The 17,368-nt window shown below is 42.0% G+C and overlaps 1 protein-coding gene across 1 annotated transcript; it reads right to left on the reverse strand.

The window, feature by feature from the left end:
• Positions 1-7,263: 7,263 nt before the first annotated feature.
• On the reverse strand, positions 7,264-15,590 carry CALM1 (calmodulin 1). The gene is given in 5 exon segments (XM_026046397.1): positions 7,264-10,050; positions 10,256-10,391; positions 12,286-12,392; positions 14,536-14,679; positions 15,554-15,590. Coding segments are annotated over 5 exon segments (453 nt in total). The 3' UTR covers positions 7,264-10,021.
• Between the last annotated feature and the right edge of the window lie 1,778 nt (positions 15,591-17,368).

The raw sequence follows: 17,368 nt of genomic DNA on the forward strand, positions 1-17,368 counted from the left end.
ATGATCCCTAGAGGTCCCTTCCAACCTCAACCATTCTGTGATTCTGTGATAGGCAGCAATCATAAAAATATCATTGAAGGTCTTAATCTTGATCTAATAAGGAGAAGAAGGGACAAGGTATGGGCCATGCTACAAGGCACTGAGGGAATCCAAGGTGTGATATTTCTGTCTGTATGCAGCTTTCTGACATACTGCTTTTATGCAGGATAACAAGAAAACAGCAAATGCAGCTCGCACCCGCCTGGTCCAATAATCATATCAACAACAGCAGGTCCCTTTTCCAGCACAGCCGTTCAGAGCAGCCGGAGCAGATTTGGGAGCTGTAATCCCCAGTGCCTGAAGCTCTGCACGGAAATTTCCTGGTGATTTAAGCTGGGCTCATCCACCACCATCCTCGGCAGAAGCAGCACTGGGCTCAACACAGACCTGACGTCTGCCTGGGGGAAGAAAGTGACCCTGCAGCCAGTGGGACTTAATGTGCAGAGCTACGTGGTGCCAGCCCTTGGCACCTACGACTCCGATTTAGCAGCTGGAGGAGCGGATTAGGAGCCCGCGCTCTGTCCCATGCAATAGCAGGATCTGTGAGGTGGAAATCAGCACATGGAAAGTTATGAACACGGCGCTTACGTGCGCTGACAAACAGGCAGCACTGGTGATAATTTTTGCTAACTTCTTGCAGGTCACATCTGAATCAAGGAACTTGGGCTAAATGGCTCTGCATCCAGCCCTTTTCTCTAGACTACTTGTTAAACTATTTAAAAAGTGGAAAGTGTTTGCATTTGATTTTGCTGCTAAGTGTTAATTTGGGGCCTGTTATACCCTCTCTGTACTCTCTCTCTCACACTAAAACTGGTGTGATAAACTAGAAAATTAGGGCTACGGGCTAAAGAGATGAGCTGAAAACTCTCCAGCTGTATCTGAAACCATTCAAAATTGTTCTAGGCATGCTTTAAAGCTCCCATCTGGCAATCTTTAATCAAACAGCCCATGCAGAATCGTGTAGTCTCATTTAAGGCTCTAGCTCTAAACTATGATCTGCTAATGTGTTAAAAGTTGAGGAGAACTGCATCCGTCAATAGTTCAACTTTCTTCATCTATTTTGGATGTCCCTTCAAACCCTGGTATCCCCACATGTCTCTGCCCCACAGGGACTCTCTAGCACTCATGCTGCAACCGTCTCTCACCCTGCCTTGCAGAGCTCTTCTGTGCAAGTGCTTTTCCAGACACTCATCTTCTATTCCTCTCAAGTCCAGCCTTCTGCCTTTGCATACACCATTAACATCTTTTTCCTTTCAAATTCTTTTTTTTTTTTTTTTTTTTTGTAAGAGAGTAATAAAAAATTAAATGCAACCACAAAACCTCATTTTGTAAAACCTGGTCTGACCTACATCTCCAGAATCAAGGAAATTCTGAGCTAACGGTGAATCTGCCTTGTTGAGCTAATTGTGGGCATTGGACTAGCAGCACCTATTTGCAGGAACAGAACAAGTTGGTGGTAGTGAAGCCTGGTTTGGTTTTCACTGGAAGTGGCAATGGAGTTTTCATATTTAGAGATACAGATCTCTAATGGACAAAATTTGTTGTGAGATAATAACATTCATAAAGTGGGTCAAATCCTGGACTGAAATATTTAACAGCAACCAATTCACTTAAAACAAAGTGAATTCAACTTACCAGAAAACCAGTATGTGAAATAAAAAGAAAAGAAACAATAAAGACTGCAGAGTTTAATTATGCTCCAAAACCAGCATTCAACAGCATGAAGTCAGCAACAGCCCTCAAAAACAGGTTCAGTTTTCTCACCCATACAGCCCCATGACCTAAATCCTGCTCCCATTATTAGTTCATTAACTGTTGAAATTAATTTAATTTAAAATTTGATCAAGACAATGTCTGCTAAATTTGTAAATCTCTAAAAACATCTATGTTGCCATGCAAGGAGACTTCATAACCTCTGGGCAGCATAGGAAATAAAGAGTGAGATGCAGCGCTGCAGTTAAAAAATTGTGAAGTACTTAATTCAGTATTTTATCCTTAAAGTAACAGCACTGATTGACTGGCAGTTTGAAGTCACTTGCATGCGGTGGATATTAATCACGAAGAAAAGTTCTTCCATATTCTGCCAAAACTAAAAGCATCAAACTGGGCTCCATTATTGCGCAGTAAATGATGTACTGCAATGTTCTGCAAAAATCCGGGAAAAAAAAAATCTAACTAGCTATATGTATTATGAGATTCCACTTTCTCATTTATACATATTCACTAATGGCAATTGCTTGGCTTTGAAGAAGCTCTTTGCCACATCAGTAAAGCAAGGTTATTTTCCCCCAGATAGCAACTGCCTCCTATATGGAAGCAGGTCTAATGTGTCTAACTACAGCTCTAAAATGGCATAATTAGAACTATTGCTTCACAAAACTTCAAACTGCCATAATAACTTAATATCAGTGCAATCAAGGTTTATGTGGCTTTTTCTGCAGGCCTACTTCTCCAAGCAGGAGACTCCTACTTGCACTTTGTGCATGCATGTGCTCCTCAGTCGTTTAGTAAATAGCAACTGATCTAACACTGCCTATTAACAAAATTAAACTCAGTTTTGTGCCCCTGACATAACAGGTAAATTGTGGATCATAGAGCCTGACGAGCAGAGATGGGGGCCATGGGGTTGGCAGGTTAAGAGGGATGACATGGAGGAAGATGCAGGGATGGGAGAAGCGGGAAGAGGGGCAGGAGGGAGCCGGTGTCCCTGGAGAGCAGGGTCCTGCTTCCCGGCCGTCTTGGACGTACGCACACCTGTGCAACACCACGACCCCAGCTTCAAACTGGGAGGTATCGGTGTTCGCTGGGAGCAACCCGGGTGCGAACAGTCCCTTTAAAGCTGCCATACATTAAATTCAAGATGGCTGCCCAGTCCTCGGAGCTGGGGGAGAATGACTCTTTAAATGCACATGCAGCCTGACTCGGCGCGGACATTCAGAGCGAATCTCTTCTTGCATATAATAAGATACATATATACATATGTGGAAGAGAGCGTTCTGCATCTGGGCAATAGAGGGATGGAGAAAATGTCCTAAAAAAAAAAAAGTGAAGCTGGGACCTGAACTGGGTGGATGTTGTGGATGCCTGGGCAGATGGGCGGCTCTTGAAGGCCAAGGATCCAAGTGGGGTCTGGGAGGGAAGATCAAATCTAAGAACAGGTCTGATGAAGGGCCGGTGCACAAGGGCTCACAGGGGAAAGATCCTGAGGGAGGATCTGAGGGAATGGGAGGGAATCACCCCGTGACCTCCTGAAGTTATGGTCTGTGCTCACTCTAAAGGCGGCAGCTCAAATGATGACTTAAGAGGATGTCCCCATGATGCCACATGATGGGATTTCCCATGTAGTTTTGTTTTCACTTTTAAAGTAGTATATTACAGGATTGAAACAGTGGGGAAAATACAAAATTAAGCTTCAAAGTTAGGAAATGCCAGAATTGAGTTTCTCTTCACCACTTCTATTCGCCTGCTTCCTCCTTTTCATGCCTTCTGTATATACTTCATGATGCAATCTTAACATTAATTTAGTTATTTTGGGTCCCTCCTTTCTATAAGACAAGAGAGTACATTTAGAAATCGTATTTGCTACAGGTCAAACTGGTGTTTCACAGATTACCTTAACTGGGTATTTCCTAAATTCTGAGCACTTAGTTTTCCAAAAATAATACCATTCTTTTGCTGTATATTTTCCGGGTGTACAAGTGTGCAACATAATATAGAAAGAAATAATAACCCAGAGTAGTGAAGAAATGACTTCCCTTCCTCTTTATAATAATTTGATGGAAAGCAGGCAATTTTCACAAGTTAATTATGCTCATGTTAACTGTGCTGTAGAATATTGTATCTTCTTTGGTAATGCAAAGAGATTTTATCTGTTGATTTGTTTAACTGATCAAATTAGCTTTAATTCAGCTACCCAAGGTGGACTGCATCATGTGCACTCTGAGTATGAGCAATTGTCAGGGTATCTGGTGTTTGTGTATTGGAATTTTTATTCAATCAGTATCTAAAGAAAAGAGTTATTTAGATGATAACCATCCAGTTTTCAGTTAAACCCCTCAAAAAAAGATTTTGATAATGTCACTCACAAAGATTCCTAGGGAGTTTAGTATTCTGTGATAATAAGACATTTTACTGAACAAAAGCGATTTGGAAAAAAAAAATAATCTGAAATCATGCTCATGTTTTGTCTCCTACCAGAATGTCTGGAGGAAACCTTTCTTTTTAATGTACTGTAAGGATGGGTGAGCAGAGGCAGAGCATGTTTGGCAAGTTCAGGACTGCAGCAGGCTTAAAGCTGAGTAGGAGCCACACAAAGTGTGTATATTTACATATACACAGAGCTATTGTGTAGATTATTTTGTTTTGTTTTGCCTTTTTTAATGAAGAGTTGACACAGTGACAGCACTGTTGATAGAAAGACTTACTGCCTAGAGAGCTGTCAGTCAAATACCTATGGCTTTCTGGACAAAAAATGCTCCATGAGACAAGGCTACAAACCAGTCCCAGGCTCACGTATTCTCTTTCTTGCTCTTTATCTTCAGTATAGTTATTATTCTGATGTGCTGTCAAGATTGTTACTGCAGACCACTAAAATTGGGAATACTAAAGAGCTTGACTTTTTATGCCTTGCTCAGATTTATTCTTATTCAGGATCAATTTGTTCTTATTCAAATAATGTGTTCAGTTTAAGTGCTTGTTTTAAATGTTGCTGCTAGGTCAAGTAGGACTTTGGCTCAAGCATCTGTTTTGCACGTACTTCATTATTTAATCTGGAGATCTAGAAATAATATATATTTGTATATTCAGGAAAGATTTTGATTCATTTTTAGGTGACCAGCCCAGATTTCATAATGTTTTTGAACCAGTAATTACTTTAAGAGCTATCCTATTACCAAGGAAAGGATGCACTATGATTAATTCTTTCTGTATTTCTGCAAATGTTGCTTCCTGAGGCAACTGAAATTAAAGTGTTTTTTTTTTTTTTTTTTTCAAGGAGAGCAATACAGGATTTCCCAGACGTGCCAAGGAAGCTTCTATGAAAGGCTAGAACGAGAAGTTCTCGTGCATACAGCAGCAGACTCATTGCTATCTACAGCCAACCTTCCCCAACACCTACAGGGGAGCTGGGAAGAGTAACCTTCAATCTCTCTGTCCTAGTCTTTGGTGGCAATGATGGGGTGCTTGTTTCTCAACAGTTTTTTTGGGAACATCGCCGCACAGTGTTAGTGCCACTCAGCATCTCTGGTGTCACAGGGTTCTGGGAGAAATCCCTGTCACACTGTTCTCCTTTTCCCCGCCATTCTCCTTTTCCCCATGGAATTAAGTAGTTTGGTGCTGGTTTCTTGCTTTTGCAATGGGAAAAGCTCTACAGGGGAAAGCATGAAGACAGGGTCCTCTTCAGCACTGCACTATGAGAGAGTGGTTTGCTCTGTTCCTGGATACTGTTCTGCGTAGACAGAAGTGCAACATGAGCACCCATTTATTTCTAGCTACCTGCTGGGCTTAATCATCCCTGGAGCTATAAAACATTCTCTTAGCATCTATCTAATCAACAGCTCTGTCATTTATGATGATATTTTACCACTTCAATTCAAAACTGGATTTATTCATTAGTATTAGGCTTAAAACAAATTATCAACGATAGCCAATACACTCTAAATGCAACCCTATGATATTTACTTATATCCTTATATATACTTATATATACTTATAAGGCTTCTTAGAAAACAATACTCCAATCCTTTAAATACTTGGGCCTTCATATGGATTTTCTAAAGCAGTGACATCAGGAATCTTTGGAACTCAAAAGCGTCACACAATTCATTATCTACCTCGTTACTGGAAAATCCTGTATTTGATAAGAAAGAAAAAAATCTTTTATATTCTGAAATTGTAACACTGTTCTGTAAAAATCCCCCCCAAAATGTTATATAGGTTTCTCTTAACTGACTTTAAAGTTTTGCCTGCTCTACATATTCAAGTATTCCACTGGCTTTCCTAAATGTCAAGGAGAAACATGCCATCCGCCCACGTTGCCATCTTCACTCAGCTGCGATGCGACCACCACCAGAAGACAGGCTATGGCCCTGCCACGGCGCGCACGGCCCGTTTGTCCTCACGCCTGGAAAGGAAGAACCCAATGGGATGTAATAAGGCAGTTCCAAACCGGGGTGGTGGCGGGGAGAAGCTGTAATTCTGTGATTTCCTTTGTTAACTGTGCCAAGATGTGGCTGAAACAATTTAATTTAGAAGTGGGACCTGGAACCGAGGGTCTGTTTCCACACTTATTACAGCGCCGCGGCCACGATGCAGCCTCGCTGCCCCGCTCCCCCCCTGCACCTTTGCTCACGGGCACATCAGGCCTCCCACCAGCGATTGATCCGTGATTGACTGACTGATCCACTTGGCGGATCAATTTGTGGTAGCACCTGAGTTCCCGAAGCTGCATGAGTGACAAAGGCTTGGGGGGCAAGACAACCTTCTATTATATCCGTTGGTTAACACACCCCTTCCTCCTCTCCCCACCAACCTCCTCCTCCCTCCGCAATGCCTCATACCTACTGGCAATCTTCCAGGGTTTGTGTTCCAGAATTAATTAATAAAATAAGCATGCTAATGAATAATCTATGTTAAGCATTTTCTTACCCTTTATTTTTTCATTATGATCAGAAGAGGAATATGATTAACAGCAGTTTGAACTTTAGCAGTACAATTTCAGTATTAAATATAAAACTACACTGCAAGTTGATGTATTTTAAAAATGGTTATGTATATTCTAGCCTTAAGTTTATGTATCAAATACAAGTAACTCAATTGTTTCTTGCCTTGACAGTTAACATATCTAACAAGTTTCAGCAAGCCAGACATCCATCTTTTCCATTTAAATAAAAAAAAAAACAAGCAAGCACACCAACTCTATTTCATAGCAAAGGGGTGTAAAGATTCAACACTTTCCTGAGTGTTGTGCAAAGAAAAACGTTTAAGAAAGTAGGTTAAGCCAGTGTAATGATAAACCTAAAGCTAAGCTGGAGGACCTTTTGATTAACTTCATATTTCATATGCTACTTGCATCAGTTGAGAGCAACATGAGTTACAGAACTTCCATGAAAACAAGCCACTTACAAGCAGGTGGTTAAGCTTGATCAGTTTATTAGAAGGATTATATGACACGGTTGCCTGCAATAGCAGGGGACTGGATTTGGTGACCCAGGAAGTTCTTTCCAGTCCCATGTTTCTAAGCCATGCACCGAGTGTACCCAGCCCACACTTTCACATTTGGAAAAAGCCAAAGCCACACACACACGCTCACGGAAAGAAAAGAAAATAAAAATCCTGGGTGACATTTTATTTCTCTAGATATTCACTATGCAGAAGGGAACAGAGCTAAAATCCTGTACAGAGGATACATTTACTCAAGGTTGATGTGGTACTGAAGTCAGTTAATAATTAGATACCTCCAGGCAGATTCAGTTACAGGGCATACTAACACTGCACACTGCCAGACAATTTCTAATCAAGCCAAGAACCTCTTGCAGGAATGAGGTCTCTTTGCTAGCAAGCACAGAGCACACTGGATAAGCTAAAAGCAGCTGTTCTTAAATGAACTACCCTACCAACCGTGAGTGAATGACAGATAGATGGTAAGAAGCATTTACCTACTAGACAAGATCTCTCTGCACACTCAGGCAGAAGAAGTAATTAGTTCAGAGCAGCAACCATTGCTCCTACCTTGCCCGTCTCTTGAGTACATTCGCTTTAAAAGCTGGTCTACAGAATTAATACAGCAATTCTCCAACGCTACCCAAGTAGCCACTTGTGGCTGCCACACAAGATCTTCCCTGCAAAGAGCAGTCAGGCCTTCCCATCGCAGCAGCGAGTTTGTTACGACAGCACCTACAGCCATAGCAAAAGCCTGTACAAGAGAGCTAAACAGTCATCTGGATTCAACCCATCTAACTCTTAGGCACTTGGTTAAGGTGTCTGGGCAGAGAGTCACCCAGAACACTCCATGGTCACTCCCGGCAGGCAGAATTGCCTCCTGGAGGTGTCTTTTTCTACCGGCTGCACGTCAAACAAGGAGGTTCTCAACACAGGCACCTCAGTTAGACAGGGTGAACGGAGACTTGCATCTCTTCCAAGAGCTACTTCCAACACTCTCCAACTCCAAAGGCATAGCAATTACGGTTTGCAACTCCAGTTACGTTTGGAAACAAACTTACAATCAAGTAATTAAGCTGTAGTCCCTCCCTCCCAAGCATAAAAGCCTTCCAAAGGGAAGTGCTGTAATTTAAAAAAAATAAAAATAAAAATAAAAAAGAGGGAAAAGGAAAAGAGCATTCTTCTTCCAAACAAACAAGGGCAAACATGGCTGCTTTGCCACTCATTCACGGGGAAGCTGAAGGACTGATCAGAGAACACTTTACTCAGAGACCTGGAATGACTAAGCACTGCTAGTGCATGCAAAGCAGAGGAACGAGATGTTCCTTAAATTAACCCTAGTCCTCATCTCCACCCCACAAAATTCATGCAAGTGTTTGATAAGTTAGTCAAGAACAATAGCCCAAGATGCCAGGAAGGCTTAATTTTACACATTGTAAAAGAAATGTCCTGTTGTTTTCTTTCTGTGGGTAGAGAAATGCATTTTTGGCATGTTTGAGAATCATACAGATCTATAAAGTCCATGCTGTTTAAATTCTCCAACTGGTTTCTAGAATCTATCCATAAAAAAAATATCCAAAATCAACCTATACATGTTTCCCTAGTATTAACATGCATGCTGAGAGCTCTCCACTTTAGTGAAATGAGGTGTTACTTCTATGCTGATAGTTGACGAGTCAGCATTACACGACTTTGAGACCAACTAAATTAACATTGTCGTAATATGAAAGGCAAGCACAAGTTCATTTATTTATAGCAAAGGTCTTGGGTTACAGGAGGTCAGTTCTTGCCATCTTGAAAAGATAGGGGATAACTTATTGCATACATGTGCATTATAATTTAGCAGCAAGTCATTCATAGGAACACTTCCCTCCTACTGCTTTTTTGGTTTATTATCTCAATTCTATATATAATTTCAGCTTTACAAAGCATTTAACACCACCTTTAAGTTAATGGTCTTTTATTGGAAAAAAAGACTAGCATTTACAACTTGGAATGGACATAAATTGTAATATCTTGAACAGCGATGTTGATAGTTGTGCTGAAGTCCACAGGCTACTCCGCCAGCTCCAAGTCATGGTACAGAAGGTTTTAAAAATATGAGAGTCCAAAGATGCTCCCTTGGTGAAGGTTTCTTTTAAAAATTTTGTGAACGGTAACAGCCCGACACCCGTTTCACTATAGTGCAATGCAGACAATGTTAAACCAATATTATAACACAGACATGCCATCCATAGTTAAGATCATCATATTTTTGGAGCACACTGCTACGTACAGGAGAACCATTCGACCTTTAGGGCATTTTCTCTAAGTTTTGAATCCTTCAACCACTTTTGCTGCATACCATCCTGAGGTATAAACCAATTTTAGAGTAAACCAGCTATGACAATTTATACTACAAATTGAACTAGAATCCACTGTTGAAGAAAAGAGTGGATTTTAGGTTGGTTTTTTTTTCCTTTTAATACAAATGTCTGACTGTGCTCAATTGTCAAGCTGCATGCATGAAAAACTGGCCAGCCCAAACAGTGTAATAGTCATTAGCAAATGGAACTTTTGAGTTCACTAAGTGCTTCCTTTTTTTTATTTTTTTTTTTTATTTTCAAGGTAGTACAATTATTTATATTGTAAAACTGATGTTTAACTTGATCTTTTGGGGACAGGACCACCAACCATTACATGCAGTTTGTGGACAGAAGGTATTTTGACATTCAGTTTTGCTATACAGAAACAGAATGAATAAATGAACATTTTTTTTTGCAAGAGGTAAGTAAAAGATTCAATTTGATTCTTCTAGAGGAAAAAAGGTGTAAAGGAGGTCTCTTCACTTTGCAGTCATCATCTGTACGAATTCTGAAAAGATAAAAAGTCACTATGAGCTGTTGGTTACGTCTCAACCACAAGTGGTGCAAAAGCTTTCACTGAATCAAGGAGCTTGCTTTTGCCCACAGAAACAGGGAACTGAATAAATTATCCCAGAGATACTGTCTAAGCTTAAAGCCAACAGACCTTCACTCAAAGTCTTTGTGACTGTTTCAAGTCAAGGTGAGCATCTTACCTTCATAGTTGACTTGCCCATCACCATCAATGTCTGCTTCTCTGATCATTTCATCTACTTCTTCATCTGTTAGCTTTTCTCCTAAGTTTGTCATAACGTGACGTAGCTCTGCCGCACTGATATAACCATTGCCATCCTGTGAGCAGAAAAGTTGCACGAGACCAAGGTCAACAATCCTGAGATTAACTCAAACTAAAACCAACTTTTCACAGACTGCTTTTGCAGCACTCTTATGAAACTTGGGCATCTGGTGAACTGTAGCCTATGTATCTATGTATTGTGTTGCCAGCAGGTCAAGGGAAGGGATCCTGCCCCTCTACTCAGCTCTAGTGAGGCCACACCTGGAGCACTGGGGGCAGTTCTGGGCTTCTCAGTATAAGAGGGACGTGGAAGTTCTAGAGAGGGTCCAGTGGAGGACAACAAAGATTATGAAGGGACTGCAGCCTCTCTTGTATGAGAAAAGAGTAAGTTAGCTGGGCCTTTTTAGTTTAGAAAAGACCGAGATCTAATCAGATCTGTAAGTACTTGAGGGGAGAATGTAGGGAGAAAAGGGCCAAACTCTTCTCAGTGGTAGCCAGCAGTGGCGGCCTATGGACCCACCCATAGGACAAAGGGTAATGGGTGCAAGTGGAAACACAGGAAGTTTCACCTGCCTGTGAGGAGAAACTACCTCACCATGCAGGTGACAGAGCCCTGGAACAGGCTGCCCAGGGAGGTCGTGGGAGTCTCCCTCTCTGGAGATCTTCCAAACCCACCTCAATGCCACCCTGTGCCCTGGGTGTCCCTGTTGGAGCAGGTGGGTTGGACTAAATGATTTCTAGAGGTCCCTTCCATTTTAGCCATTCTATGATCTCTAGGGGTCCCTTCCAACCTCAACAAGCCTGTGATTCCATGATCCCTCCACTAAACAAGTCACACTATCTTTTTGAAAAGATCTGCATTACGTAAGACACTGCTTCAGTAACAGGAGTGCGGATAGCTGGGCTTCCTTACTGATCTTCTACAAGAAGTCATGCACTTGGGGTCTGAGGGAGAAGTAAATTCTACTTAAATGTAGTTCTGAAAAGCTTAGAAATGTCATTCCTTTTTTGCCAGTATGTCAATGTTCTGTTAGTTCCATTAGTAAAATCCAAACTTAGGGCACAGCCATTGACATTTCTGAAGTTGTCCTCTTCTGTGAGCACAGAGAATCAGAGTTTAGTTTAGGGCAGTAGTTTAGAGCAGGAGTTCTGACCATCACAAGTCAGTAAGTGGCCTCAATGAAATTAAGCACAAAAAAATGCAGAGGTTTACCCAGAAGGAAAATGAAGTACCATGCAGTAAAATATTTTCTTCTAGTACATATCCCTGCAAAGGGCCAGAGGCTGGCACTTTTACATAGAAAAATCGGAAAAAAGTGAGACCTTGTACACATGTGCATACATCAGCTTAGCAGCTGCATCAGTCATTGCACAAAATAATTCTCTCGTTACAATTGTAGAATCCAAGCAATCCAAGGTGGAAAAATCCCTGTTCTGCTAAGTTATCTTTAGAACAGCCTCTTCATGATGTATGCTCAGGTGTCCTTAATAAACACGGAAGGAGTGGAGCTCTTAGGTTCCTGCCGTAACCTCAAAATCCTCATCTTGGAGAGACAACATGTGATGTTTTGTTTCCTGCAAACACTGATGACATGACTTCAACTTCAAGTCTTCAAAAAGCACAAAACACGCTGCATCCATGCAACCATCCTCTGTCCCCTGAAGTCAGAAGGTTAGAAGGGAACATAGCAAAGATACCACCACAACAAAACAACCCACCATCAGAAGTTCTACTGGTATCCACTCCTAAGGAAAGGCCAAAAATCTTTCTCCATGGAAATGCCTTAAGCTTAGTCCTGCTATATAAGTGGGTACAACCAGGCTGCTCTGCAACAAGGCCTCTATCCCCCTGCTTCTAACAAGGGAGATTTCCTTTTGAACAAGGAGAGAAAAGCACTGAGGGAAAGATGCTTTACTGCTTCTGAAGAATGCTTGCCATTTTAGGAATACCTTGTCAAAGACTCGGAATGCCTCACGGATTTCTTCCTCGCTGTCTGTGTCCTTCATTTTTCTGGCCATCATGGTTAAGAATTCAGGAAAGTCAATAGTGCCATTGCCTTAATGAAAAGAAATTTAAATATTAAATTCTCATACTTTTCCCTACAATGAAAAAAATGTGGCTTTTAATGGGACAAGAATCAGACTGACAGATTCTCTGTAAGCTGTTCTTATGTAAGAACTTGATCTTCCCCCTAAATTGCTATCCTTGCCTTTTTGTTTTTACAATGCATTAATAGCTGCTGTCACTGCAGTGTTTTGGTGCCAGAGAACTGGCTGTTGCTTTCTCTCCAGGTCAAACCACCCCATTCACCATCTCAGCTGCACAAAGCCACCTGTGTTAAAAGCGTAGCAGAGGCAGACAAGATATCTTTGCATTGCATCACTGTCCAAAACTAGCTGTCAAAAAAAAAATCTGAACTGCTGCAGATATCCCAGAGATCTGGAATAACTCAGAAAATGCCTATGTTATCTAAAAGTTGGAAAAAAGATACAGCTGCAGTAAAGAGCTCAAACACTTGATGTTTCCTTAAAAAACACAATGAACAAAACTGTCAAACACTTGCTTTTCATTAAAAAAACCTATCAAAGTATGTGTGCTGCATATCACAGAAAATACACAATTCTGAAAGGTAACAAGTATCTGTAAATTCAACTGAATCAAGAAAAGCTACTATTAATATTTCTGGGAAAACAAAACAAAAAGAGAGACAAAAAAAGGCAACTTAGCATTGTTGTGGATTCCTATTTCCCCAGAAGACTCAAAATCCCCAGCAACGCCCAGAACTCATCCCTAAGACTTACAAGAACTCATAGTAAGGATTCAACTTTGAGGTTGTAAGAAGCTGTGAGAAAGATGGTAAGGTAAAGCAACTGAGGTTGTTAGAAATGGTGGAAACTACATTAATAAGTCTAATACAGCTGTGTATTCCAAGCCAATGCCTTAAGACAACCTCTGTACAACTAACCAAAAGATGTCCCCCCTTTTTTTTTGTGGGGAGTGGGAGGTGTGGAGAGGATATTTTAGGGCTCTGGCAGTTTAGGGATTGCTCATTTGAATGAGACATCCACAGCTATTTATGCTCAAGGCCAACCTTATTTACTAGCTTAATTTGAACACAAGTCTTGTACTCAGTTTTAAAGAGAAATAACAATGAATATGTAGAGTAACAGCAAAGTATTCTACCATAAGAACAGGACAGGGCATACTTGTGGATACTGAAATGGAGCCTAAAAACGTCACTGTACACAAACTCTATACAGCACTTCAAACCCTGAGTATCAGAAAGCACCTTGGTACCACAACCCAACAGCTGTATGTCAACTACTATTAGGGTCAATTTAGACTTTAAAGAAAATAATTCTTGCTTAGTGTAATCTGCAACGATCAAACAATCCATACCCTTGCCAATATATTTTATTCACTTTTCCCCCCCACACAGAGAAACTATAAAAACTTCATTATCACAACAGCCAATGTTCAAGATTAAGTCTCTGACACTACTGAGCAGGAGAGGCATTTGGTTTTTGTTAACTGCTAGCCTGACTAAAGCCCCAAATAAAGCTTGCAGTTACCTTTTCCGGCATCCATTTAAAACTATTCTAATCAACTTTGATATTTGAGCCTTTCCCTGTTTTTGCAATCTTAACAGTCTAACACTCCTCCATATCTATTAATAATCCAATATATATTAAATGCAACAGGAAGGACGTTTGCATTTTCAGCTTTTCCTAGAGTAAAATTTTAATGTTAGTCCATCCTCACCACGTTTTTGACCTTACACATAAAACTATAGACATTAGTTCTGGTATTAAGACTAGGTTGACTAATGAAATATACAGACTAAAGCTGTGTGGAATATGGGTTAACTGCAGGTCAGGGCAAGCCAGGTAACAAAAGGAAGCTTGTGACTCATAAGAATATTAAAACCTGGAAAAAAAGACCTTTTCAAGTATTAGTTTGCTTCTGTCAATCCTCCATTTTAGATTGTAAAACTACCAACATCTTTCTGTTCTGCACAGACAGAAAGCAGAACACCAACACTGTTTTATATATATGTATCTTATATTGTTTATATTCACGCTTTTGTAAAGCACTGCTTCAAGTGGAGAGCACAATATCACAATCTTCGCACAGCCCAGGCGTGGAGAAACTGCACTCTAGATGGTCACAGCACTAAGAACCATCTTTCCAACACTTACCATCAGCATCTACCTCGTTGATCATATCCTGCAATTCTGCTTCTGTTGGATTTTGACCCAGTGACCTCATGACAGTTCCAAGTTCTTTTGTTGTAATAGTACCATCACCATCTTTGTCAAATAGGGAAAAGGCTTCCTTGAACTCTAGAGGCAGAAACAGTCCCATGGTTTAATAATGTCACCATGATTAAAAAAGCAGCATATAAAGAAATGTATCCCCACGACTACACCTTGTATAACTAACAAGAATCTTTTAACTTGTCCATGTACCGACAGAATTTGATTCATTTCTGAAAATGCTACACCACCAGTCTGTAACTATATATACACTAAATTCTAATATACTGTATTACTGCACGTGCATTATATCTGCACAAAGCATTTCAGCATCTTGCTGCTTGACTCAGTTGCACCATAAGCAGCAGTTATTTGAAGGGAGTGAGAGGAGCCCGGCATTCTAAATAGCTTGTGGGCAGCTCACCATAAACAGTTACAGAAACAACAAAAATAAGTGATAAATGACAACACTTAAGTCACTAGACAGCAGGAATTGGCACTGGTCCCAAGTGGGTGACTGGTCTCCAGAAGCTCAGATAATATTCTTTCTCTCAACCAGTTTGAGTCACTTCTCAGTAACTTCTAACTTATTACCATTAATAGAGGTCAAATCTAGGATTGTGTGTTGCCATTTCACTTCAAGTTTATCACTACTTGCTCAAAAATGTCCCTAGGTCTGCTATGACCACAAGAAGCTCACTCAGGAGACTGGCAATTTCTATTTTGGTTTAAATTCAGAGGAATTTGGTTTAGATCTGAAAAAAAAAAATCTAGAAAAATTCAGTCCAAGAAAAAAAGCAGCCTAAACTTAGAAAAGAAATCAATAATCTTCTGGAACCTTAAATGCAAGAATTTATCTGAAGTTATTGGTAAATTCGTCTTGTTATGTTTGAGATAAGTATTTTCTTTTAGTCACAAGGAACTGCCAACAGAAAATATTTCTCATCATTAAGATACTTACCAGCAATCTGTTCTTCAGTCAGCTGATCAGCCTACATGAAGAATAGAACATTTTAGAACATTGTTTACCTCTGGCTATGCCAAACCATGAGACACCTGACTTCCTTTACAATTTCAGCACTAATGCATTATTACACTTACAAAGCAGCTTTTAACCCCTCAAATTCTACCTCTGAAAGACAAAATTCCACTAACCCAAACAAAGCCGTGTTTCTAGAAGCAAATGAACTAGCTTTTTCTCCCCTGAAACTGCACATTAAGAGAGCAGCACCCGGCTTCATCCGGATGGCCCAAGCTGGTGCGGCAGAGGGCACGTGGCAAACGCCTCGTCACTGCTCAGGGAGGCATGAAATCCTTCATGACGCGTTTAGGAGGCTCACATCACATCAGATGTCATTCCCAGAAGGATATTGACCCCAATACAGCGGAGGGGCATTTACGCATTGTTGGACTAGTGCCACCTAGTGACCCAACGGCACCGACTTGTCCGCGTTCCCCTCCAGCCCCCCCAACATCCTCACCAAATTATCACCCCACAGCACAGGAAATGGGGAGGATGGAGGCACAGCAGCAGCACAAGGAATTACTGCTCAGTATTATAGGGACTTCGGCCATATCGGAGAAGAGCACTGTCATCTACCATCAACTTGTTTTGTCATTTAAAAACCCTAGCGTTTGACAATGCTGCCTTTCCCCATACGTAGGCTGTTTTATAACCCATTTTAAGCGGCAGAATTAAAAACGCTTGCCTGTGACCTTCCAAATTAAGAGGCCACTGCTGCATCCAAAGATTTACACATGGGGGGCAATTAAGCAGGCTTATCCGGACACCGGCCATCATATTCCGCAGGTCTTTTCTTTAAGGGCACCACAACAGTTGTTATATGGACTTAAAAGCACTAAACACCTTCAATATAAGAAGACACTCATTTCCTAATAATGTAGGAAAAAAATCACATTCCACATACATATTCACAGATGCCAAAAAACACAACATAATAGTTCTTTTTCATGTCACTTTATAGGACAAATACCAAAATAATTTTATAGGTCAGAACACAGGCCCTCGTATCCCCTCTTTTGTCCTAAAACCGAGCACAAAGCCCACCTGGCTACGCTGAATAGCAACGAATACAATGGGGGAATTAACAGGCTACATGATCTGCCGGGGTCTGGTGCAGGGGAGCAGGGGAGCACCGAAAGGTCGGTGCAGGTATTAGATGACACACACGGCGCCTCTATCTGGAGGTTTTTAAAATGTCCGTTTAATCGCTATGCGTAATGATTAAACAACCCCCACAACCTCGCAGCGATTACTGGGGAAAGGCAGCAAAGATGCGGCCGGGATTTCTCTGCTCTTGTTAACGAGCTGCAGAAACTCGGCTCCGAAGCCGACCGGGGGTCTCTGCGTGTCCGCCTGCCCGGGGCGGGCGCCTCCCCGCGGGGCGGCCCGGGCCGCCGCAAGGGCCGCGGGCGGCCCCGCGCCGCAGCGCTCCCCCTCGCGCCGTCCCCCGCGGCCGCCCACTGCTGCAGTGCGGCCGCGCTCCCCTCCTCCCGCGCGGCGCCGCGGCCGCGGCGCGGCCCGTCCTCCTCCTCCTCCTGGAGGGAAGGAGGGCGGCAGCGCCGCTCGGGAAGGGGCGGCTCTTCCCCCGCAGCCTCCCGCTCCCAGCGGCATCCGGAGGCGGCCCGCGGGGAGGAAGCGGCTCCCGCGGCGGCTCCGCCGGCGCCCGCCGCACCACCCCCCCCGCCCCGCCGCGCTCCCGCCGCGGCCCCGGCGAAGCTTCGAGCGCGGAGGAAGAGGAGGGGACATGATGTA

Source organism: Nothoprocta perdicaria, unplaced genomic scaffold (genome assembly GCF_003342845.1).
Source record: "Nothoprocta perdicaria isolate Ctin4 unplaced genomic scaffold, notPer1 scaffold_108, whole genome shotgun sequence".
NCBI lineage: Eukaryota > Metazoa > Chordata > Aves > Tinamiformes > Tinamidae > Nothoprocta > Nothoprocta perdicaria.